Source organism: Andrographis paniculata, unplaced genomic scaffold (genome assembly GCF_009805555.1).
Source record: "Andrographis paniculata isolate CXL003 unplaced genomic scaffold, ASM980555v1 Contig60END, whole genome shotgun sequence".
NCBI classification, from domain to species: domain Eukaryota; kingdom Viridiplantae; phylum Streptophyta; class Magnoliopsida; order Lamiales; family Acanthaceae; genus Andrographis; species Andrographis paniculata.
The window spans coordinates 1,384,272-1,406,976 of NW_026137596.1; the positions used below are offsets into that span (position 1 = coordinate 1,384,272).

General features: G+C 36.9%; 5 protein-coding genes across 8 annotated transcripts; 2 read left to right on the top strand and 3 right to left on the bottom strand.

Moving 5' to 3' along the window:
* The first annotated feature begins 3,380 nt into the window (after positions 1–3,380).
* On the top strand, positions 3,381–5,897 carry LOC127259231 (cinnamoyl-CoA reductase-like SNL6). Of its 4 annotated transcripts, none has more exons than XM_051286408.1 (6): positions 3,381–3,824; positions 4,018–4,175; positions 4,536–4,745; positions 4,853–5,184; positions 5,263–5,395; positions 5,481–5,897. In XM_051286408.1, the coding sequence occupies exons 1-5, from the start codon at positions 3,701–3,703 to the stop codon at positions 5,357–5,359; spliced, it is 921 nt and encodes a 306-aa protein (XP_051142365.1). In that variant the 5' UTR covers positions 3,381–3,700; the 3' UTR covers positions 5,360–5,395; positions 5,481–5,897. The 4 variants fall into 4 exon arrangements, with proteins under 4 accessions (XP_051142365.1, XP_051142364.1, XP_051142367.1 ...); XM_051286407.1 differs by having other exon boundaries at positions 5,486–5,897; XM_051286410.1 differs by having other exon boundaries at positions 5,263–5,360.
* A 520-nt stretch (positions 5,898–6,417) lies between these two features.
* Positions 6,418–11,399, bottom strand: LOC127259229 (apyrase 2-like). Its single transcript, XM_051286405.1, has 9 exons — positions 10,827–11,399; positions 10,282–10,410; positions 10,137–10,193; positions 9,952–10,044; positions 8,731–8,936; positions 8,337–8,428; positions 7,229–7,446; positions 6,934–7,123; positions 6,418–6,826 (listed from the first exon to the last, which is right to left on the bottom strand). The coding sequence occupies exons 1-9, from the start codon at positions 11,124–11,126 to the stop codon at positions 6,711–6,713; spliced, it is 1,401 nt and encodes a 466-aa protein (XP_051142362.1). The 5' UTR covers positions 11,127–11,399; the 3' UTR covers positions 6,418–6,710.
* A 180-nt stretch (positions 11,400–11,579) lies between these two features.
* Positions 11,580–15,664, bottom strand: LOC127259230 (peroxisomal nicotinamide adenine dinucleotide carrier-like). The gene is made up of 11 exons (XM_051286406.1): positions 15,451–15,664; positions 15,175–15,261; positions 15,031–15,105; positions 14,615–14,745; positions 14,432–14,486; positions 13,711–13,863; positions 13,211–13,279; positions 13,016–13,123; positions 12,385–12,453; positions 12,047–12,101; positions 11,580–11,960 (listed from the first exon to the last, which is right to left on the bottom strand). Exons 1-11 carry the CDS (start codon positions 15,529–15,531, stop codon positions 11,779–11,781), a joined length of 1,065 nt encoding a protein of 354 aa, XP_051142363.1. The 5' UTR covers positions 15,532–15,664; the 3' UTR covers positions 11,580–11,778.
* A 190-nt stretch (positions 15,665–15,854) lies between these two features.
* On the top strand, positions 15,855–18,449 carry LOC127259266 (uncharacterized). The gene is made up of 7 exons (XM_051286473.1): positions 15,855–16,042; positions 16,126–16,186; positions 16,303–16,341; positions 17,369–17,481; positions 17,624–17,873; positions 17,955–18,001; positions 18,091–18,449. The coding sequence occupies exons 1-7, from the start codon at positions 15,896–15,898 to the stop codon at positions 18,262–18,264; spliced, it is 831 nt and encodes a 276-aa protein (XP_051142430.1). The 5' UTR covers positions 15,855–15,895; the 3' UTR covers positions 18,265–18,449.
* A 1,070-nt stretch (positions 18,450–19,519) lies between these two features.
* LOC127259771 (L-ascorbate oxidase homolog) lies at positions 19,520–21,433 on the bottom strand. The gene has a single exon (XM_051287356.1). The coding sequence runs from the start codon at positions 21,311–21,313 to the stop codon at positions 19,628–19,630; it is 1,686 nt and encodes a 561-aa protein (XP_051143313.1). The 5' UTR covers positions 21,314–21,433; the 3' UTR covers positions 19,520–19,627.
* Between the last annotated feature and the right edge of the window lie 1,272 nt (positions 21,434–22,705).

Here is a 22,705-nt window from a genome sequence, read left to right on the forward strand (position 1 = left end):
AAATATTACATTCGCCCAAATATAAAAATATATTTTTAATAATATTTATAAAAAAAATTATATAAATATAAAGATATTTTTTAAACTAATATAACAACGATAAACATAGCAAATTACCTGAAGATTTAGGGGTTTAGAACCCATTAACCCAACCCCACACCATCGTGTCAACTATGACAGAACTATTTTATTTTATTTTTTGAAGTATGAAATATGACATATACCATATTATAGAAAACTTTTATATATATGTTTCTTTTGATTTTTGTATGTTTTTATTACTTATTATTATTATATACTCTGTTTATTTATTTTCTGCATGGAGTTTTAAAAATATTAGTATTATATTGGGATAAAGTAAAAATAAAAGTAAAAAGATTAAATTAACTCTATTAGTATTGTATGATATAAATGTAATGATATTTGTGTAATATATTATAAATTGGAAGGATATTTGTAATATTAGATAGATAATACAATTACTAAAAAAAATGAATATATTGTTAAGAGGAGGAGGGAGTATTATATTTTAAAATCACATGAATATAAATGAACAAACACTATATTTTTGGTAGAGTATAGAACATAATAAATCCTTCCTCCGTCCCACATAATTTGTTTCTATTTTCTATTTTCGTCCGTTCCATGTAATTTGTTCTTTCATTTTTTGAAAAATTAATTATATATTTTAATCATATTTTAAAATTTAAAATTTAATTTTTTTAATCTTAATTAAACTATTTTGTTATCTTAATTTTAATATATAATTATTTTTACTAATACATTTCTTAATTATTTATTAATTATACTTTACCTAAATTTTTGTGTTTACGGTAATACACCCATATTAGATGGGACGGAGGGAGTATCATTATTATAGTTTTGTACATATTCATGAAAATTTGGGACCATATGACATGTTGTTCCCTGTTCAAAAAGTATCTTAAATTTTTCATTAACATAAAAAATTACGTGTCATTTCAACATCTGTCCAAATATCTAAATTGTGTTTTGATATACTTTGGAAGGATTTTAAAAATTCTAAAATAAAAGAAATACATAAAAAAAGTATTTATCATAATATATACAATAATTTTATGATTATTTTTAAAAATAATAAATATATATTTGATGTGATTTTTATATATAAAAAATATTAATGATGAATCCATGATAATGCCAAAAAAATAATACTCCATATATGATATATAAACATAATTTTATCTAATCTTTTTACCAAATTTAGGAGTAATTTACATATATTTTTTTAAAAAAAAAAAAAAATTGCACTATTTATTTATCAAATTATAAATTTTTATAAAACACTATATTAAATATATATTTATTTATTTTTTAAAAAATACCTAATAATGCCCACCCAGCCGACCCTAGCGGACACTACTAATATTAGGCTGGACAAGTGAAGACTGCGTCCAATGTAAATTTGCTCCGAAATTTACATTGAATATATCACTATTAATATTATATTAAAAAAAATATATTATATCTAAAATTAGGTTTGTTCTTTTTGCCTTAAATCTCTGATTTTTACTATTTTTTTAAAAAAATTCTCTCCGTCCAACTACAAACTATACATATTTTTATTTTGAGACATTCAATTATAAAGTAATCATTTCATTAAATAGTTCATATTTTTTTCACAAATACCATTACATTTACATAACATCATTACTTTTATACCAAAAAGTAAGGACAAAAATATCATTACATTACTTTACATACCAACTATAATTAAAATACTATTACTTTTTAAACTCTGCGTCAAAAGTAAATGTATACTTATTGTTTGGACGGAGGGAGTATATTATTTTCGTCCGACTTTAAGGTTTCATTTACTTTTTACGTGTTGATATTTAAATATTAATTATTATATCAAAACGTAGTACATATTAAGAAAAATTTACAAAAACACTTCATTTAGTGTCTTATGATACTAATAGAAGAAGGATATTTGTACAAAAAATAAATAAATAAAATTATACAAATATAACAATATTTTTAATGTGAAGTACAATTACGCAAAACATAAATATGACTTTTAGATTTGGACGGAAGAGTATATTTTTTCTTACAAAATATCTCATCGTATATTGTTTTGATACCAAACTTAAACCATTTTTTTTCCAAATTTATCAAAAGAAACATACCCTTGTTTATTTCATAATGCTTCAAGATACATTTAGGGTGTGTTTGTTTGGGGAATTGAATTTTAAATACACTATTTATCCCATTATTTTCCCAAACAAACACACCCTAAAAGTATTTAACCCTTTTTATCAAAGTTTATTATTCCCTCAGTCCACAAACTAATGTTTTACTTTTTTCCTATTTTCTTTTTTTTTTAACACAAAATTTATATTTTTCCCATACAAACAAATATGTTAATTTATAATAAAAAAACAATTACCTAAAAAATAGTACAAATATATTTTAAAATAATAAAAATTGAACGAAACGAGTATTATTTTAGACTTTGTTATTGTCTTATTAATCCATTTTGTCTCACGTGACTAGCAAGTTATAGTTCAAATTATGATTGCAGGCTAATAAAGAATGTATACAGCTTTTAGCCAAAAAAAAAAAAAGAAAAAAAAAGAATGAAAATTTTACCATCCAAAGTTATAAGTCACTACATATTAAAATGCACATATAAATTAAATATATATATATATATGAGTGGATATATTAATTTATACTCCCTCCCTCTATTTAGTTTTTAGACTCAGCAAAAAAAAATATTTTATTAAAAATATGGAAAAATAAGAATATAATTAAAGATATTTTTTAAAATTTAATTAATAATAAAAAAAATAAAAAAATAAAAAATGTAATAAAATTAGTGATATTTGTTAAATAATTATTGATTTAAAAATAAATAAATATTATTTCTTTTTTCAAATATAGTATTGTAATAAATGTAAACAAAATACAAATAAATTAAATAAAAATAATCAATTAATATGATATACTATTCACATGTTGTTAAAAATAAATTTTATACCAAATAAATTTACAGCTAAAAGTTTGAATCAAATAGGTAAAACACGTGCGTGAGCTGTTTGAAAACGTAACCTTGTTCTTGTCCTCCCTCCGATAAAATTTTGGCACGTGAACCGCACGCACAAAGTTTGTTGTAACGGGTGGCAAGGAGGGGAAGAAGGCCATTGACAATGTAAGACGATAACTTAAATTAATAAATAAAAAAATATTTTTCGAGGGGGGGTGGGGTGGGGTAGGGTAGGGTTGGCATCAGGAAACGATGATCCAACCGTCCATCTGTCCACGTAGGATTGCATCTACCAGCTTCCCAACCATCCGTCTGCTAACTACTCCCAGCTTCCTGCAACTGCAACACTTCACTCTCTTTCAATGGCCACGCGCTGCCTATCTTTTCTCTCTCTCCAAATTTCTTCTGTATTTATTGCGCTGCGCAATAAAGAGGGTTGAAGATGAAGGCAAGCAGCACTGAATGAGCAGGCACAGCCTATCCAGTTAATTTCAATGTGGTGATGCATGTATATATGTCTGTATGTATGTATGGATGCAGATGCGTAGGCGTGTGTCTGAGTGTTTGAGGTTCTGGGGATTTTGAGGTTTCAATTCGGAGGCGAATTCTCTGTGTTTTGATCGGCGTGTGTGTGAGTGTAGTCTGGTATTTTTTTGTGAGATTCAGACAGGCATGGCGACAGCTGCGGGGAAGAAGACGGTGTGCGTTATGGATGCATCGGGAAGGCTAGGGTCTGCTCTCGTTGACCGACTTTTACTCGACGGTTACATCGTTCACGCCGCGCTTCACTCTCGCCGTAATTGTTTTTTTTTTTTTTCTCGATTTTCTTCTGTGTATCTCGCTCCATTGATGTTATCTTTCGGCAGCGTTTCTGCCTATTTGTACATATATGCTGTATTCCGATTGCCTTTCGTTTTGTTGGAGGCAGCTGTGTTGAAATCAGAATATTCATCGCTACGAACTCATTGGAATTAGTTGTGATTTTTCAGATGATTTGGAGCGTTACAAAGGAGAGTGGAGCGAAAATGACAGCCTGAGGGTGTTCCATTCAGATCCATTGGATTATCACAGCATCACGGACGCACTCAGGGGATGTTGTGCCTTGTTTTACTCTTTTGAGCTTCCTTCCGATCATCCTACTTACGATGTAATACATACATCTTTTCCTTATTTGCATCGCGATCATTATCATTTTTTATTTTTTAATTACTCTATGCTTTAATCGAGGAATTATCCTTCTGGTCGAATAATTCCGGTATACCTGATTGTCCTGGTCATCGTCTCCATGAGCATAATAAAATGATTCAAAGGAAAGTAGGGAAAACTCTCTCTAGGCGGAGGAACTTAGATTAACCGACTCTGTTGCTTGTAGTGCGATTCTCAACTTTTTCTTCGATTAGAAAATTTTACAGTTCATTTGTTTCGAAAAGAGGATTAGAACTTTGAATTGATTTTACCTAGTTTTTCGGACTGTTCTTAGCGCATCTAAATTGTAATGTTGGTGCAGGAGTTGATAGGTGAATTGGAAGTAAGAGCAGCACACAATGTGCTGGAAGCATGTGCTCAAACAGAAAGCATCGACAAGGTTGTCTTTACGTCGTCGGCCACAGCTGTCATCTGGAGGGATTGCCAGCGCAGTGATGCCCCACCAACACCATCTGATTCTCGTATGGACGAACGGAACTGGAGCGACATTAACTTCTGTAAAAAGCTCAAGGTGATGTACACTACTCCTGATTAGCAACCTGATTAAGAACAATGCTTTAGGCAAAGCAATCTATTCCATTGCTTTATATGTGTGCTGATGACAATTACGGTGCGCAGTTGTGGCACGGTGTGTCGAAGACCATGGCGGAGAGGACAGCTTGGGCACTGGCAATGGACAGAGGTGTGAACATGGTGTCCATCAATGGAGGGCTGTTGATGTGTCAAGATCTGAGCATTAAAGACCCCTACTTGTTGGGCGCCGCCGAAATGTTTAAAGATGGAGTTTTCGTGACAGTAGATCTCAAGTTCTTGGTAGATGCTCACATCTGTGTGTTTGAGGACCCATCTTCCTATGGCCGATACCTCTGCTTCAACCGCACAATCAGCTGCACGAGGGACGTCCAGAAGTTAGCCTCGAGGCTCTTACCTCCACCATCAACAGCAGCCATGTAAGTTGTTAAGTTAGTCCACGACAACAATCCAACATATACATATATCGATTATTCGGTTTTTACAATGAAATGCAGCTCGGAAGACGACAGAGTCTACCAGCAGAGGATTAGCAATCACAAACTGAACAAGCTTATGGTGGATTACTACGGCGGAGCAGCTGCTGACCAGTGAGGTTGATTGCTGATCTTAGTCTCGATATAATTGAAGGTTGGATCTTGGAGTAGTGGCTTGACATTATTTGCTTACATATATCTTGTATATAACGAATGGATTGTTTGTATAATGTCCAAAGTGCAGGTACATGGGCAGAGGAGTGTTTCAAGAATCATCAACCTTCTGATGTCCCTGCAACTCAGTCTAATGTATCTTTTGTTTGTATACTTCCTGCAGTGCACAGTCGATGTTAATGGTAAAGAAGAAATGTTTCTTCATTAGTAGTATATACGTATTATTATAATTTGTGAATTACTTACTACATCATTTTATAGTGAATTTTGCCAAAATGGCAGAACAGGACAGGACAGGAATAGAATAGTGGAAGGAAATGGGTTGGCACAAGGCGACGTCATGTGTTACTTACTGTTTTATGTGATAAAATAAGCTTAATCACAGCACAAAAATGCAGTCTGCAGTAGTGTAGTGTGTCTGTCTGACCTGAGTTGGGTGTAAATTTGGCACAATTCTTTTTATCCCACAATCGATCAAATCAGATATACAATATTATATAAAAGTTTATTTTCTATTTTCTTTTTTTTTAAAAAAAAAATCAAAATCAAAGATTTATATTGCCCCAAGAAACATATCCAAATAGTGTTTAGTTGGTTATAGATTTGCAGCGGACTTCCACCGTACACAACTTTTCCTCATTCAGATAAATCTTTTCCTATTCCCTCTGTCTCATATCTATCCAGTAGAAAGTTAAAAGATTAAACTAACTTTAGTATTCCATGATAAGTAATAATATATTACAAATTGAAAGGTAATTACCTATCAATTTGTATTTTGCACAAAATTTTAACGACAAAATGGATAGTATTTCAAACATCAAATTCAACTCCCAAATCTGTGTCCTCTATAATACACTTGACCCTTCCTATTGTGATTATATTATATATCTCATGCAAGATTCCATAAAAAAAACTTGCATACCTTATTGTGTGATCTCATCATCATCTACAGCAAAACAGACACAGACAGACACCTCCACAAAGCAACACACAGGCAAGAAATGAGGAAAAAAAAAGATACAAATAAATTTCCGTCACAATGAACATATGGTGAATGATCATCATCCTCTTTTGCTTACACTATTTTTCCTAAGTTATCAATCAAATCTTTATTTTCAATCAAAAGAGAGAGATAGATAATAAAAACTAGGAGGGCTTTCTTTGTGGTAGAAGAACTTCATAGCTAGGTCGATGACATGCATATGCCTGCCTGCCCTGGGGATTGATTCACTGACTAATAATAGCACAAGCCATGAATCTTTTAAAAAAAATAATAAAGATTATTAATATTATACTTATATCGGTGACGACAAAACCTCAATAGCACTCCCCAGGGGCCATGCGGCTTCAACTAGAGAATCGCCATATTTAACCTTTTTCACCAAGGTAATCTTTTGCCAAGGATCCAGGCCTGTCAAAATACATACAACGTTACGACACAATTAGGTATAATAATAATCATCATTCATCATACTTGTCCGGCAGAAGAAACACAAGCTAGCTAGCTAGCTCACTCACCAAAACCATCAACGAGCAATGTTAATTGATACACAAGGTCCATGCACAAGTATGGCAGGTTGTCTTCTTCCACATTAGGAAAAGTTGACCTGCCATTCTCCATATTTGATTCACAAGCATGTTTAGCTGCATCCTCAAAATCATGTGGACGAACTTTCGCTACAGGCAAGCTTGGATTCACAAAACCAGCCTAAAGCACACCAACCATTTGAAAAAATACCAGACAGAAATCAGAAATGAGGGGTTGAGGGCAAACACTTGTAACTGCATATTTATGAATTGCCTTTGCCTTTACCTCAGCAGCTCTATCATAGAAAAATGAAGCAACAAATAAATTTTTCTGGCCGTCACCTCCCCCACCGTTCCAAACACCCCCAAATGTGCATTTCATGTGTGTACATGTTGATTCGTTGATTTTCAGAGCCTTAATAGCAAGTTCCCTACACTTGTTGAGGTTTGAACCAGACTGTGGAGCTGAAGCCCTATAGGTTGATTGGCCATATTTGTAAGAACCTGCAAAATGAACAATTCATCAGTACCTGGTCAATAGAAAGAACGGAAAATGTTTATTTTTTCTTTTTTAACCAGCACCTCTCATCACAATTGTTTAGAAACAAACCATTCAAAAGTTTATTAATTCTTTAAGAGAAGCAATGAAGAAAGGGGCAATTATAATGAATGGGGTAAATATTACAAAGAGGTAACTTTCCTTTCATTTCAACCAGAAATAAATTTCCTCCATTTACACTGAACTTAATCTAGTATGTTTTTTTTCCACCCCATATCCACTATGAGTGAAGACTTTAAAAACTATTTCTATCATTTCACTCAAATCATCAGGAAGGTTAAATTAATATATTAATTACTTTTGGCAGCATTCAGTAATGATACTCTGAGATCAGCCACACGCCTATGTCAAAATGCCGTCAAAATGCCACGTATTCAGTCACAGGCAATTAGCATCTTCAGCATTATCACCATCATCTAATTGCTACGACTAGTAAGGAAAGAGAATGATCAAGATGCAATGTTAAACCATGTAGCTTGACCTGTTACACTAACAACACTAAGTGCTCATGAGTAGGATATTTACATTATACCATCGGATATATCAAAACTCCAGGTATTTAGTTCACCATCAGAAAAGACTCTATAAGGCTATTAGTAATGGTAAACAGACACAAGCAATATCCGTGTAACATGTCAAAGCCTCAGAGGTGATGACTATGATTTTTACTTTATTACAGAAGTCAGAGAACCCAGAAGGTTCAAAGTTGTTTGTTAGCTCTATGTCACCACATTCTCCACTCAGTGGTTTGTCAAGAAATAAGACTTGAGTAAGAAGAGTGGAATTGGGGAGAAGGGATTGGAAAAATAATGCAGCATCCAAAATGTATACGCACCATTATAACCAGACAATATACATGGGTTATCAACTCCTTGATCAACCTTCAAAATCTCAGCCCGAGCTGCCAGTAAACCATAGCGCAGATAACTGCATATGGGAAATAATGATAAGCAATGAAAGAAACCAGCATGCAAAACGCTCTTAACTAACATCATTTGCAGACACAAGGGTGTGTTCACTTGCTTTTCATCCTTACTTTCATACTATGCAATCTACAGAAAAATTAACTTTTCCTCACCAAAAAAATAAAAAAAATAAAAAAATCACACACACACACACACACATCCAACATCTATTTTCCACTAAAAAAATCAAATCCAAAACAACACAAAATGCCCAAAACAGAAGTAAACACACCTATGTGACAGCACCTACGAAGGAGAAGATACCTGTGCACATAGAGGTGATATTGTTCTCCTTTGAGATACATTGGTTGCACATATGCATCCTCCCCTTCAGATGGCTTTGGAGCCTTAGCAGCATCTGAATCTGAGATGGCATATGCCATTTGTACAGAACCACCCCCAAGATCAACCACACCAACCGTCTTAGAATATTTTTGACCCAAATTTCCTAATAGGTAGTTAATGGTCACCTGTAAAGAAAGGTAATACATAAGCAGCCAGCATACTTGGGATAGAGGCAAGAGAATTAGATCTGCTGCAATTATTTGTATGCATGAATTCCATATACTTAATACACTTTATCATTTGGAAACTCAGGTTTTTGGAACACATAAAACAACATATAACATCTCCCAGGTGTGCTATATTATACAGGGGATCTATGTTCTTTTTTCCCTTCAGGAACCTTTGGCAGTGTGTATATATATTCTTAAACAACTATAATACTTGAATCTAATTTAGAATAAACACTGATTGTAGAAATTACTTATTAATAGATTGATTCTTTGACACCAAAGTATATATAGTAAGTGATAATCTAACTGTAAGTTTGTTGAAACAATTATTCATATATTTTAGTGTAAAGCAAGATGTTTTTAGAACTACCAAAGTCAAATGCAATGTACTAAACATGCACTTTTCACACAACCAAGTAAATAAACATATTTCATACTTGTGCTAGATATTAAAGAGACCTATCCTCGCCACACAAGACCAACTTACAGAATAGTTAAACTGAACAGGAAACAAGAAGTTGGCATTCCTTTCTTTTTCAACTCGAGGCTGTTCTATTATATTGAAACTTAATATTAGAGTCCTATTTAGAAATATAATAGTTACATTTTAGAATCTATTTATACAGAAGTTCCTACTCAAGAAAAATTACCTAGTTACAAATTAATGCTAAACCCGTCCCACTATCTGAGATTGTTAAAAGTCCGTTTACAGGTCAACTGAGACTACAAAAAAAAAAAAAAAAAATTATAGTCCAGTTGAACATCAAGACACTTACTCCAGATAAATCCACATATTTATAGTCTACTCTTTCTATCATTTTAAACTAAAAATATGTAGACTTGAGGACTGCTAACTGCTTGCTTGTGCATGATTCTCATCCGTAACTGTCAAGTCTCAAGCCCTTTGACAACCACAGTTTATAGCTAAAAAATTCATAAGATTCTGCTGCAAAGAAATGTTTTTCCATACCCATTGATAAGCACCTTCCTGGTTTCCATCCAAAACTGTGACCCAGTCAGACCTGGACTTGAGGGAGCTTTTATTCTTCAAAAAATCCCGCACCTTGCAGAAGTTTAGATGTGTAACTAGGCTGCACTTATAAAAACACAGCATAACTATATATATTTTAAGGAGGTTTTGGATCATGTAATTACTGCTTGCAAAATCCTGTCAGATGTATCACCCTCCAATTGTCTCAGACCTGCAGTAGCCTGCATCGACATCATTGAAACAATTAAGTATCTACATATTCAAGGGAATAATCAGTCTCACATAAATCCTTCTGTCAAAAAGCCATACCCCAACCCTGACAGGTGTTTTTGGACGCAGCTCTTTGGGAACAGCTGCTTCTGCTTGTTCAAGAAGAGATGAGAGTGAATTGGCAGCAGCCACAGGGTCCTTTGCATATTTACTCAAACCTCCTTTCGTCTACAGAGACAATTTTGATCAAGACAGAAAAAAGAGTACAAATATAGATTTCTTTCTATAACAAAAAAGCAATTCAGAATCAAATACAGAGACTAATCACGAATAAGAGAGTATGGATTCGGGGAAATTTTTACTCAATTGAAAAACGCATCGATGTATTGATTGGTTTTTGGAGGCCATGGCCGCAAATCAAGAAGGATAATCCCATGGGATAGAGTTTACTTCCATGTAAAATCAAAGAAATGCTTTTCTAGATCAGCTTTAAACAGCGTGTAACTGAGAATTAGGCATTGATAAATTAACAATCAATTCAAACAAAACCAGAAGTAGCCTAGATCTAAAGAATAACTAGAAAATCAAATGCATAAATTGATACCTTAAAGATGGCTGCAATGCAGATGAAGCACAGAAATTACCTTGAGAAAAAGCTCAAGATCTTGTCCGATTGGGACGAGATCGAGATTGTGATCGAAGCAGAAGACGTGCACCCTGCTCCCGGAGCTACCGGCGTCGAAAATGACGGCGTATCGCTTGGCGAGGAAGTCCGGCGAAAACTTGCGGGAGACGGATTCGGAGGGGGAACTGACTGGCATCAGAAACAGCACGAAGGAGATGAGCAGGAGAGGGACCAAAACCAAGAGTATAGGACCACGCCATCGCTGAATCTTATCGGGCAAAGATTCCTGCTGCCTGTTGCGCTTCAGAGCCTTCTCCATCTGCACTTGCTGCTGGGCATCTAAGAGTTCGGCAGCGGATGGCGATCGATATCGAATCTGGCCGTTTCCTCCTCCTCCTCCTCCTCCGGCAGGCTTCAATGACTGCGTCTCCTGTACCGGCTCCAGCTCTGCTCTTCTTCCTCTCTCCTTCCGCTTCCGCTTTCTTCTTCTTCTTGATCGTTGCTCTTCCCTTGAAATCAGATGACAGATCGGATCTGGTTCTGATTCAACGGGCGAACGCAGCAAAGCTACCACAACTTCTCCCACGCCAATTTATACTACACTGCCATTCAATCCAGTCCCAAACTATTATTAATTATATAATAATAATAATAATAATAATAATAATCATAATATAATTTATTTTTAATTATAAATAATATTTTTACATCAAGTCTTTCAAGCCTGTGAATTTTTTTCATTTATCAATATTTTTTTAAAAAAAGTACAAACTGTCCAAACCATACAGGCTTATAAATAATTTTGCCACAACAATGTCTACAAACTCTTAAGAACAATGAAGATCAAAGCAACTTTTGTTGGCACAAACATCCCCTATCTCTCTCTCTCTCTCTCTTCTCTCTCTCTCTCTTCTCTCTCTCTATATATATATATGAGAAATTAATCAAAGTGAAGAATTGGTAGAGGTGTGTCATTTAACAATGGCAGTAGGTCTTTTGATGAAGATGGCATCATAGGCTTTAACAAGTTCCTCCTTCACCATGAAGAGCACAGATGCAGCAAACACACTTTGCACAATTTTCGTCCGCATACCCTTGTAGAAGCATCCGATCCCTTCATAGCGGATCATCTTGAGGATCGCATCGAGAGTGCCTAAGCAAGCCGAGTAAGTATGAGTTTTCTGGAAACAAAAATGGAGATGAAACTGAACATAGAGTGTGGTGGTAGCTAAATGGAACCTGAATATCGGAGGGAAACATTCCCACCGATCTCCTGCTTTGCTTGAAGTCTCGACTGCATTGTAACAAATGTATCGCATTATAATGTCGCCAATTGTACTGATTGTTGTCTGTGAACGGAGTTATGCCTTTTAAAGGCGTGCGAATAGATATTGATTCAATCATGCAATGTGATCATAGGTCACAAACACCATTTCTAATCATATCATGTTTGTAATTTATAAATCATGCAGAGAAATATATGTTGTCTCTGACACCTAAAAAAAGTAGAATATGCTAACGATTGCATCTATGTAAAAGAGGGAGCAAATAGATGCTCTAAGTTACGATGATTTCACCTTAACCACCAGTAGAGGATATGTGCAAACAGTTGCTCCAAGTTTTGCCATAGCCCCAACAAGGAAAATCTGTTAGCACAAGAACAATGGAATGAACGGTTAAACAGTGGTTATGAGCCCTCAAAAAGATGGCAATGTAGCTTGGTCGACGATGAACATGAACCAATTGAATTCATGGTCTTCTTTTTTTCTGAATGCTAACAAATTTTAACTACAAAAATTTCTCCGAAGAGGTAGAGATTGGTACATGATAATGTCTAACTCTATTTCCTCCATCCCGATCCCCATCTCTTTGTCACCACAGCTACCTTATTGCGGCAATCCCAACTACTAGGGTATAAAACCAATCTCAATCTATTCAGGATAAATTTTAAATCAATCAAATTCAAACCATATGTGCCCCAAATCTAACATAATCTAACAGCTAGAATTAATACATCCATACAGCTTCTTCACAAGCATCATTTTCGGTCTTCAGGAACAGAAACTTTGCATTTTAAGCAAATAAACAGGCTCTAAAAGCACAAAAGAGATTGACACAGTCGATGGGTTTTCAGACATCTGGAGGCATTTTCCTACTCAACAATCTGACAATGGAAAAAATAATTGCACACCACCTCAACATAACTACCTCCATAGCCGTTATATTTATCGAGCCTTTTCTTCCTGCTGCTCGCCTAGCCCTCAGACGCTTTAACAAACTCTCATAAATCATGAATTGAATTGATGGGTTGCACACCTGGAAAGCGAAAACTCAAATAGTCTTGGAAGAAACTTAAGAGAAAATTTTGAGTTGATTATCTACGAAAAAGAAGTATATGCCAACCATTATTAGTGTTGGAATGATGCCTTTCCAGAATCCAGCAATTCCAGACTCATTGTAGACCTCGCATGCCTACTACAGAACCAAATGGAAGCTTTATTAAGAAGATTAGAAAGAGGAGAACATATAAAATAACAGGAAAGATTATAGTTTTCAATCAGCTAGAAAGTAGCGGGAAAAGCAAGGGTGTGTTTGATTGAGTTTTTGGATGTTTTAGTGTTTTGAGTTGTTTTTTATTTGAGTTTTTGGAGTGGAAAATAGTGATTGGCTATGATGCTTTGTGTAGAATTTAGGCGCCATAAATGATTTTTATGGGTTGGAAAAATCTTTTTACTGTAAATTACATAGTGCAAAAAGGGTGTTGCAAACATGAGGGAATAAAGCCTCGGTTACTTTTTCAGCCTACATTTAACCAAATAGAAGAAGTATGGACTACCCCATAAACATATATCTGTTTCTTGCAAAATCAAGAAAGATAAAATAAAAAAGGAAGCAATATTCACCGCTTGACATGTTCCATACGGACGTGGCTTTACAGAATCAAGTTCAGCCAATTCCTCTGACAAAGAAGACTTTAACAACACATTCTTTGAATATTCCTTTAATAAAGCCTCCCTCTTTGCCTCCGCAATCTTTCTTTCTGCTTGAGTGTGTGTCTACTAGTAAAAATACATAATGTAAGACAGAATCACAGAATATCCTCAAAATAACTATTATGCTATTGTCGAAGCAGATGATGTCAATACTGTTGCATGCAGTTTCAATTTGCAATTGCTTTCAAAATAGCTGCAGAAAAAAATGCAAAAAAATAATCTTTGTGCAATAGAACAGTAAAGGAGTCTGGCTAGAGTCATCTGACAACATCGTCTTTCTAAACATTTTTGTTCGTAGAATGAGTTATTCCCTACTCCGATGTGATGCTCCTGAAGCTATTACTTAACAGGGTATTTTTGTCTTGGGAATGTCATCGTCTCAACATCAGTATAGTTTCAGATTATTGGTGCACTTTTACAAGTAATACAAATAGTATAAATCTGGAGGAGATAATCAAGTATGCTGCAAGAAATATGAAGAAGGCAAACAAACACTTTAAAATGCTGATATTTCATGCCTAAACAGGGGTATGTCAAATTCATCTTTACCATTTTTATTGAATGGGACAAAAGAACTTCACCATTCTTGATAATCAAGCGGTCATATTTAACTGGCTGGAAAGAATGCTACCTGCATGCGTGTCACAAGTACCCATATGGGATTGGTCAGCAGAACATTTACAGACCTGCCATACATAAGTTTGCATCCAGGAAGAGGCAAAAACGAATCCAAGTTACATTTGGAAGCATGTCCAAGACAGGAGAGATTATAACAAGCTGCGGGACAGTCAATAAATAATGAGCAAAACAGTACCCAGCAAGTGCAGCTACAAGCAGCCAGGAAAACATTCCCGGAGAGCCATCTCCCCGTCCTTTTCTTTTGTTTGCCCTAGCAATATCCTCAGCTTTGTTTTTGAATGCCTGGTAAAATGAATAATAGATACCCTGGAAGCTTAAAAATAGCATGTATTAGTTAAGAGTTGACATCCCTGATGCATGTTCCAAATGGGTAATATAAAGGTTCGCAGCCGAAGACATAAACAGGTATATTATGCTCAAATCCAAAGACGGCTTTCACAGTCAAAAGCCATAGATCAAATAACAATGAAATCCGACACAAACAAATTGGAACAACAACATCCCAGACAATCCATTAAACATAGAACATGTGAAACCTTCAACATAAAAAACTGAAGAAGAATGAAGAGAAATCGAGGCAAAAAACTTTACCTGAGAAGCGGCTGTGCCAAGCAAAGAAGGTTTAAGACCGCTGTAAAGTCCTCCCAAGCCCTCATTTCTAACCACCTAGCAAATCCAATGAAGTTGAATGAGCGAACCATAACCTCACACGCACAAACAAACAACAATAACAACCTGAAAGAGCTGAACAAGCGTGCTTGCAGCAGGGGATGAACCCGAGCTCTTCTCAGAAACTCTTTCCGTTTGTTGCCGTGTATTCACCTACAGGAACAAGAAGAATATCAGCATCAAATCCACAACAGCATCTCCATCTAATTCCTAAAGCGAAATATCCGCAGCGACTATCCAAGCAGCCAATCGAAGTCAAGGATAATAACATCGAAACAAAATAAGAAATAACAGACTCAGATCAGTCGATACCCAAAACAAAGTGAAGATGGGAAAGCGTACCGTCTGGAGAGGGTAGGTGATTATCTGCGCAACAATACCTCCACCGGCACCCGCTATTCCGTTCACTATAGCGTTCGACATACTTACAGACTCCGATTCTCCCAGTATTCGAACGTATCCCTCCCAGTGAAGTCAGGTGATCAATTGTTCATCACAGTCAACAAGAAGCACCAGCCAGCGAAGGCGACGAAGCCGCCAAACCTTATCCTCGAAGAAATATCTTTTTCCGAAATAAAAATTAAAAAAATAATAATGTTGGGTTTTATTTCAGGTCAACCCGACCCAATATTATTAAATTCAATATTGGGCGCACATTGGGCCCATTAACTTAAAGGCCCATATTGTTTGAAATAAGTTCGATAATATTTGTGCATTTATTAAGGCCCAATTGGCCCATTAAACGATCGTTTGTGTTCCAGAGAGTTCCTTCGTTTCGCCTGCGGAAATGGCAGGCAGAAATCCACCGGATTCATTCATGGAAGAAGGAAGGTTGACAGGCTCGTTGAAGGACTACGTCGTCGGCTCCGTGCCCACTGTCTACTACATTCCAGAATACATAACTGCTACGGAAGAAGAACAGCTTTTGAATAATGTGCATATGCGTTAATAGGAGCACGGGGTTGGGTTTGTAGTTGGTTTGGAGTTTCTGGCTTACTTTTTCTGCTCGTTTTGCAGATTTACAGAGCTCCAATTTCCAAGTGGAAAACATTGAAGAACAGGCGGCTGCAGAATTGGGGTACGTCTGCTACTGCACTTGAACTTTAGGTTTATATCCGCCTAAACGCGCCTCTGTGTCATCTGTATTTAGAAATTGTGGTCCATGATTGAATGACTGTGAATTGTTGATGGCAGGAGGTGTTGTGCACGAAAAGGGTCTTCTTCCCCAAGATTGTAAGTAGGCAAATGGCTGCCGTTCATTTGTTTCTTCTCTCATTGCTCTTATTGATGCACTTGAATCTTACCTGCTTCCTCTTAAACCTGCTTTATAAATCTGCTTTGTTTGGCAATAGTTTCATCATCTAATGAACTGAGCAACTACTTGTAAAACTGATAGCTGGCCATTGAAAGTAAAATTCAAAGATAATCGAAGCATGTATGATTAGAGATCCCCCTCCTCCTTACGGCGCAAGGATTCTCATCTATTTTGTTCAATTGTTGCGGTTAAGAAGCTCTTCTTGATGTTGATTCTGCCTCCAGTAGCTATGCAAGCTACTGTCAAGTAGTCTAACGGTAACTATGGTGCCATTCATTGTGTAAATTTGGTGACTGTATGAGATGCTAGTGCAAGAAAATCAGAGGCGAAAACTTGAGTCTTGCAAACAGCACATCACCAATCATAGGCACATTGGAATTGTAGCTGTATCTGTGGCGCATGACCATCCTAGAACCAACTAGAGTAAATGTTTTCTAAATGCATTCACTTGGAGGCAACCATTTATTTAGAGCGCGCTTGTTAACTACGTTCATTGTGGTTATCTGGTGGATGACTGTCTGCATCCCTTGTATGTAACCATTCTGCTTTCGTTTGAGCATAAGAAGATGGCATTAGTATTGCTGCTTCTGTCTAGACAACCAGACTGCTATCTATCTTATTTTATTTCGCAAAAACTATTGTTTAATATGAAGTTTGCTGATATGAAACTGGAGCGGTTCAAAAGGGTTTGCTTCCCTAATCCCATTTTGCTTATCCAATCTCCTACTTGATGTGGTGGTGTTGATTTAAATTGAGATTCAAGGGATTTGGTTCGACACATTACGACTGCATCACATAGTTCATTATTGTTTTCTGAATTCTATGTGAACCTTTGTATTTTAGATAATGCTAGTCTCGCAGATTTATATCATTATATCATTTGATCCATGAAATGATACTGTCTTGTAATATTGGGTAAGCGTTGAATTTCCTTTTGTTTTGCAGTGCCACGTTGGCTCAAAGAGGTCACACAAAGGATATGTGAGGAATCGAACTTGTTTCCTAAAGCTATTAATCACGTGCTCATCAATGAATATCTCCCTGACCAAGGAATTATGGTGAGTACTGCCCCATTGCTTTGCTTGACTCACGAGAAAGGGGGTTAAAATAATAGTGTGATTTGTGCCGTCTTAGAAATCCCTCCAACTCTTACCTGGCTGATGTGTATTTGTGTGTTCGCAATTTGAATTTTCGTAACAGCCGCACCAGGATGGACCTGCATATGTGCCAGTGGTGGCAATCCTCTCTCTCGGATCGCCTGTGGTGATGGACTTTGCTCCCCATCCTAGTTTTGAAAATGCTAAGGAAGTATCAGAAAATAGCAGGGACAATTCGACCAAAGTGGAGCATATTGAAATGAGTTCTGGGAAGAAATTGAGCAAACACCCTCCTTTTTCTGTCGTATTGATGCCCCGGAGCTTGTTGATATTTAAAGATACAGTGTATTCAGGTTGATGACATTTATTGTGTATCTGTTAGTTCTAGGGTATGTTCGATGCTTTGATCTCGTATATCTTATGTCCTCTTCCAGACTACTTGCACGGGATACAGGACTGTAATACTCAACGATTTGATGAGGTGAGATAAGCAACTATTTAAATGGCCATATCTTGAACACTAGTGGGAATACAACCCGGTCCAAAGTAACTCGTTTCCTGTTCTTCCAGGCTGTAAATATTTCCAAGGTTCCAAGAAGTACTGAAGAAGCACAGGCTGTTGATGGCATGAAGAGTTATGGAGAAGCAGACGATGGCAGCTCGGTGATTTACAGAACTGACACACGTGTTTCTCTCACGTGCCGGGTGGTGTCCAAGGTTCGCAGACATTTGATAAAATTATAGATACTAGCAATAGATATAGACCGCAGTTGGCGTCGAACATTTTATAGAGATAGACAGTCAAGTTGAGCCGAGTAGCAGAGTGTTCAAGCTAATCTTGCCAACAAAACACGGGCTCAAGTTCGAACGAGTAGTTAAACTTGAACTCAAGCTTGAATTTGAATAGATGTTTATTATAATTAGTCTAATTATGGATCTCTTTCTTTTAAGAGATGTATATATATACAAAAATATAAGAGATATTAAGTTGCATAAGTTTTTAAGAAATGGACAATAATTATTATGGAATGGCCTTTACACTCCCTTGCAGATAATAATGTCAAAAATTCATACATAATCAATATCCAATCCGGTAACCAAGTCCGTATTGGTTTTATGTTGTAGGTTGGAAGTTTCTATTTGGATATTGATCCGGTATGGATTTTAGAAATTATATCGAAGGCAAAGTAGTAAATATTGTCTCACATTGGTAAATATGAGAGAACTCTCTTGACTTGTAAGGCTTAAGGATCACTTCGGCTTATCACTAATTAAAAAAACACTGGGTGTGTTTGATTGGGGGATTGGATTTTAAATCCACTATTCATCCCATTTTTGCCACCCAAAAATATAAAATCAAATATCTATTTTTTATTTTTTATATTACACTAAAAATTAATTTTACATTCAAAACTCACTTCAACACATATTTATATCACATCATACAATTATTCAAATTCAAAAATTTTACTATTCAAATCTCAACTCAAACTCCGTCCCATAACAAATATTTATTTTTCTATTTTAGTCCGTCCCATAACAAAGTATTTATTTTTTTTAGTAACAGCACTATCAACTTAACATTACAAATACCCTTACAACTTACAATTATCAGTTATTTTAGTCATTTCAATTTTATTCTTACTATATTTCAATATAATACTAATATTTTTAAAACTACGTGCAAAAAGTATTTTGTGAGAATAAAAAATATATTTTTTTCGAGAAATAGTAAAATTTGAGAAAATTAGGCTAAAAAAACAATGTATCTTGATTATTCGGAGGAAATCTAACAAAAAGTTTCAGTAAAGCAACAACTTCTCCCCTTCACTGCGATTAACATTGAGAGTTAATTCATACTCATTCTTGTTATCTTCTTGATAATTTCATGGATCGTCTTTGTCACCCCATTTTAATCTTACCCATTTAAATCTATGTGTGCCAATCAGCTACCATTAGGTGTTCAAATATGACAAACTCAAACAAGAAAAGTTGGCTCCCATCAAACGGCAATTCAATATATATTGAAACCAAAACCTCCATCCAACGTGTGTGATACAATACAATGCAGACAGTGTAAGCAACAAGAGTTTCAGAAATTATTTGATTACACATATGGCGCAGGCTTCGGCAGATCCTTGACAATGCCGCAGAGCTGCTGCGTCGCCGGAATGTTGTACTCGTCCCTCAGCGACTTCTCCGGCGACAAAACGCTGACGTACATCTGCTGCCCCAGGTACGCCCTCTCCCTCATCTCCGACCTCAGGTTCCACATTCCGGCGTTGTCGAGCGTCGTCACTGCCGCCGCCCACGTGTTCGGGTACACCTGGATCGTGTTCCGGCTAACGGCATCCAACAAGTTGTAGTTCTTCCTTTTCTCCGGACTCCACACGCCGGCCTCGATCGCCACCGCGAAGAACGAGTACCCGTCGAGATGCCACGTCTGGATCGTCTTCTCATGGTTCTCGAAGATGAACTCGACGAACCCCTTGAAGCTTGCGTTCATCACGCTCGGCGCGATCGCCGCCGCGACCTTGGTGGCGGAGGGATCGTTGTCCTTCACCAGGTCGTAGACGAACACCTTGTCGGCGACGCCGAAGTACTCAGCGAGCTTCAATGGCGTCTCGCTGTCGACGTGGGATACGCCGTTGATCCCGAATCGGAGCTTCCCGTCCGAGTCGTACCGGTTGTTCTCGATTTTGATAGTCCGGGTGATGTTGATCTTCCCGTACTTGTAGCTCCCCTGTGGATTCGGCCGGGCGGCACTGGCGGTGAGATTCCACCGGAATGACCGGAATTGGTTGATCGACCATGTGATCCCCTCGGTGTTCTCCGGTGGGGGCAGCGGCAGCTCAGGGCTCGCCGGAATGTTGCTTCCGGCGTAACGGACGACAGCGACAGCTGTCATGGCGTCTTTGAAGAACCTGGTGGAGGCGACAAAGTAGTAATCCTTCACCGCCTTGTCTGCCGCCACCAGCACGGAGGCGCACTGGCCGACGTGGAGGTCGAGGGAGTCGTAGATGTTCTGCACCGTGTGTGATCCCTCCATCTCAACGAGCTTCATCGTGTGCCCCTGGAATCGGAAATTGATCGAAAGCCGGAGCCCGGCGTTGCAGACGCGGTACCGGTAAGTTTTCCCGGCCTCCATACTGAAATCCGGTGACGCCACGGCGGCGGTGTCCCCGACCTTAAACGACTTCCCGTTGATATGGACGCCGTCCGGCCGGCCGATGGAGCGGCCGGCGTCGAGAATCCTCTGCAGCGTCTTGTGGTCTTTGTTATACCAATCGCCGAGGATGATTGAGTAGTCGTCGGCCGGAGTGTCGAACGGGACCGGAATTAAATCCCGGCTGAGGACCTGGAGCATCCCCACCCCGCCGGAGGCCCGCTGGAGGCCGACGGTCGGAAAGTAGAAGTAAGTTCCGATTTGGTCCTTAGGCTGGAAATGGTAAGTGTAATTGGTGCCGGGGAGAATGGGGCACATCGTCCCCGGCGTGCCGTCCTGCCAGGAGTTTTTCCGGTGCTGAATTCCGGCCCAGGTGAAGATCAGGGGCTCTTCCAGGTGGTTGAAGACATTGACGATAATGTTATTGTTGGAGGTGCAGTTGATCTTCGGGCCTGGAAATTGGCCGTTGATGAGGATCCCCTGCCGGGGGACTCCGAGCGGCGCAACCTCGCCGTAGGTCACGTGCCACTCGAAGAACTTGTACGGATCCTCCGCGAGGCAACCCGCCGCCAGGAATATCACCAGCGCCGCCGTGGAGATTATCGCCCTGCCGCTAGCCCCCGCCATATCTGCACTGCACTGAAAATGATGATTGGATTGGGGTTTTGGTTTCTGTAAATGTATATTTACTTATTATTGGGATTATTGCCGGGGAGGAGAGGGTGCCGGAGCGGCTCCTTCTGGCAATATGCCTTATTGGAGTGGGTGCCGCCATTGATGAGGTCGTCTGCACCTTTATATACTGTTTGGAGGCATGGGATACGTGGCGATCTGCATCGTTCGTCCCTGACTTTGCTCTTTGCCTCTGATTTCGTCGAATCTCCGTCGATTGCGTTGCTCCATTGGATTCAATCATCTCTGTGTTGATGAATTCCGATTGATTAGGGTTAGGGCTTCCAGGCCTTGAATTTCGACAACTAAAAACTCACCGTTAAGAATGCCTCCATGCGGACGAGTTCACCCATCCTTTCTCTTCGGCGGCATTAATTAATTAAATTAATTAATTAATGGTGCTTATCAAATTCAGCATCGATCTACTCCTATGATAACAATATACTGCTTCTCATTAATTTTTTATTTTGGTCAGTTGATAACATATCAATTTCTATTTTTGGTAATTATATTATCTATTAATATTAGAAATATTCTTTCAATTTATAATATATTACAAAAATATCAATACATTTAATTATATAATACTAATAATAATATTAGTGTAGTCTTTTTACCTTTATTTCTACTGTATTATACAATACTAAAATTTTTAAAATTCCGTGCAAAATATAAATACATTATATAATATATTACACACATATTGTCAATTCCAACGTAATATAACAATTATCATATAATATAGTTCGTCTAATGTAACTTACTTTGTTTTGTCGTACTTAGTTTACTTTATTTTGTCATCTTTAGTTTGCTAGGTATGAGATTAGATGGAGAATTTACCAAATGTACACTTTCGGACAATGACTAGGTACTCGGGCTTCACTTGTGTTGTTGGATTAATCTTACAATCAAACGAATCAGTAAAGAAGAAGACAAAAAAAAAAAAAAAAAAAAAAGAAGTAATGACTATTTTATCTTATGAAGTATGATAAATATTACTTCCTCCGTCTCATGTATTATGGGTCTATTACTGTAAATACGAGAATTTAGATAAAGTGTGATTAGTAAATAATTAAGAAGTGTATTAGTAAAAATAATTATCGTATAATAAAAATAATTGTGAATTAAGATTAAAATAACTAAATAGTTTAATTAAAATTAAAAAATTATAAAATTTAAAATTTAAAATTTAAAATTAAATTAAAGTGTATAATTATATTTCCAAAAAAAAATTGACAAATTATGTGGGACGGACGAAAATAGAAAATAGGGACAAATTATGTGGGACGGAGGGAGTATATTTTAATAATTGTTGATGATAATTTTATGTTTAGGGTGTGTTTGTTT

Coding starts and splice junctions, on each gene's coding strand:
- LOC127259229 (XM_051286405.1), bottom strand. CDS start 11,126: ATGGAGAAGGCTCTGAAGCGCAACAGGCAGCAGGAATCTTTGCCCGAT. Junction 10,411..10,826: donor ATCTTGAGCTTTTTCTCAAG/GTAATTTCTGTG, acceptor TTGTCTCTGTAG/ACGAAAGGAGGTTTGAGTAA. Junction 7,124..7,228: donor TCTATGATAGAGCTGCTGAG/GTAAAGGCAAAG, acceptor GGTGTGCTTTAG/GCTGGTTTTGTGAATCCAAG.
- LOC127259230 (XM_051286406.1), bottom strand. CDS start 15,531: ATGTCGAACGCTATAGTGAACGGAATAGCGGGTGCCGGTGGAGGTATT. Junction 14,746..15,030: donor TTGGCACAGCCGCTTCTCAG/GTAAAGTTTTTT, acceptor TTAAGCTTCCAG/GGTATCTATTATTCATTTTA. Junction 13,280..13,710: donor CGTATGGAACATGTCAAGCG/GTGAATATTGCT, acceptor GTTCTGTAGTAG/GCATGCGAGGTCTACAATGA.
- LOC127259771 (XM_051287356.1), bottom strand. CDS start 21,313: ATGGCGGGGGCTAGCGGCAGGGCGATAATCTCCACGGCGGCGCTGGTG.
- LOC127259266 (XM_051286473.1), top strand. CDS start 15,896: ATGGCAGGCAGAAATCCACCGGATTCATTCATGGAAGAAGGAAGGTTG. Junction 17,482..17,623: donor TCCCTGACCAAGGAATTATG/GTGAGTACTGCC, acceptor TTTTCGTAACAG/CCGCACCAGGATGGACCTGC. Junction 18,002..18,090: donor ATACTCAACGATTTGATGAG/GTGAGATAAGCA, acceptor CTGTTCTTCCAG/GCTGTAAATATTTCCAAGGT.
- LOC127259231 (XM_051286408.1), top strand. CDS start 3,701: ATGGCGACAGCTGCGGGGAAGAAGACGGTGTGCGTTATGGATGCATCG. Junction 3,825..4,017: donor CGCCGCGCTTCACTCTCGCC/GTAATTGTTTTT, acceptor GTGATTTTTCAG/ATGATTTGGAGCGTTACAAA. Junction 5,185..5,262: donor CCACCATCAACAGCAGCCAT/GTAAGTTGTTAA, acceptor AATGAAATGCAG/CTCGGAAGACGACAGAGTCT.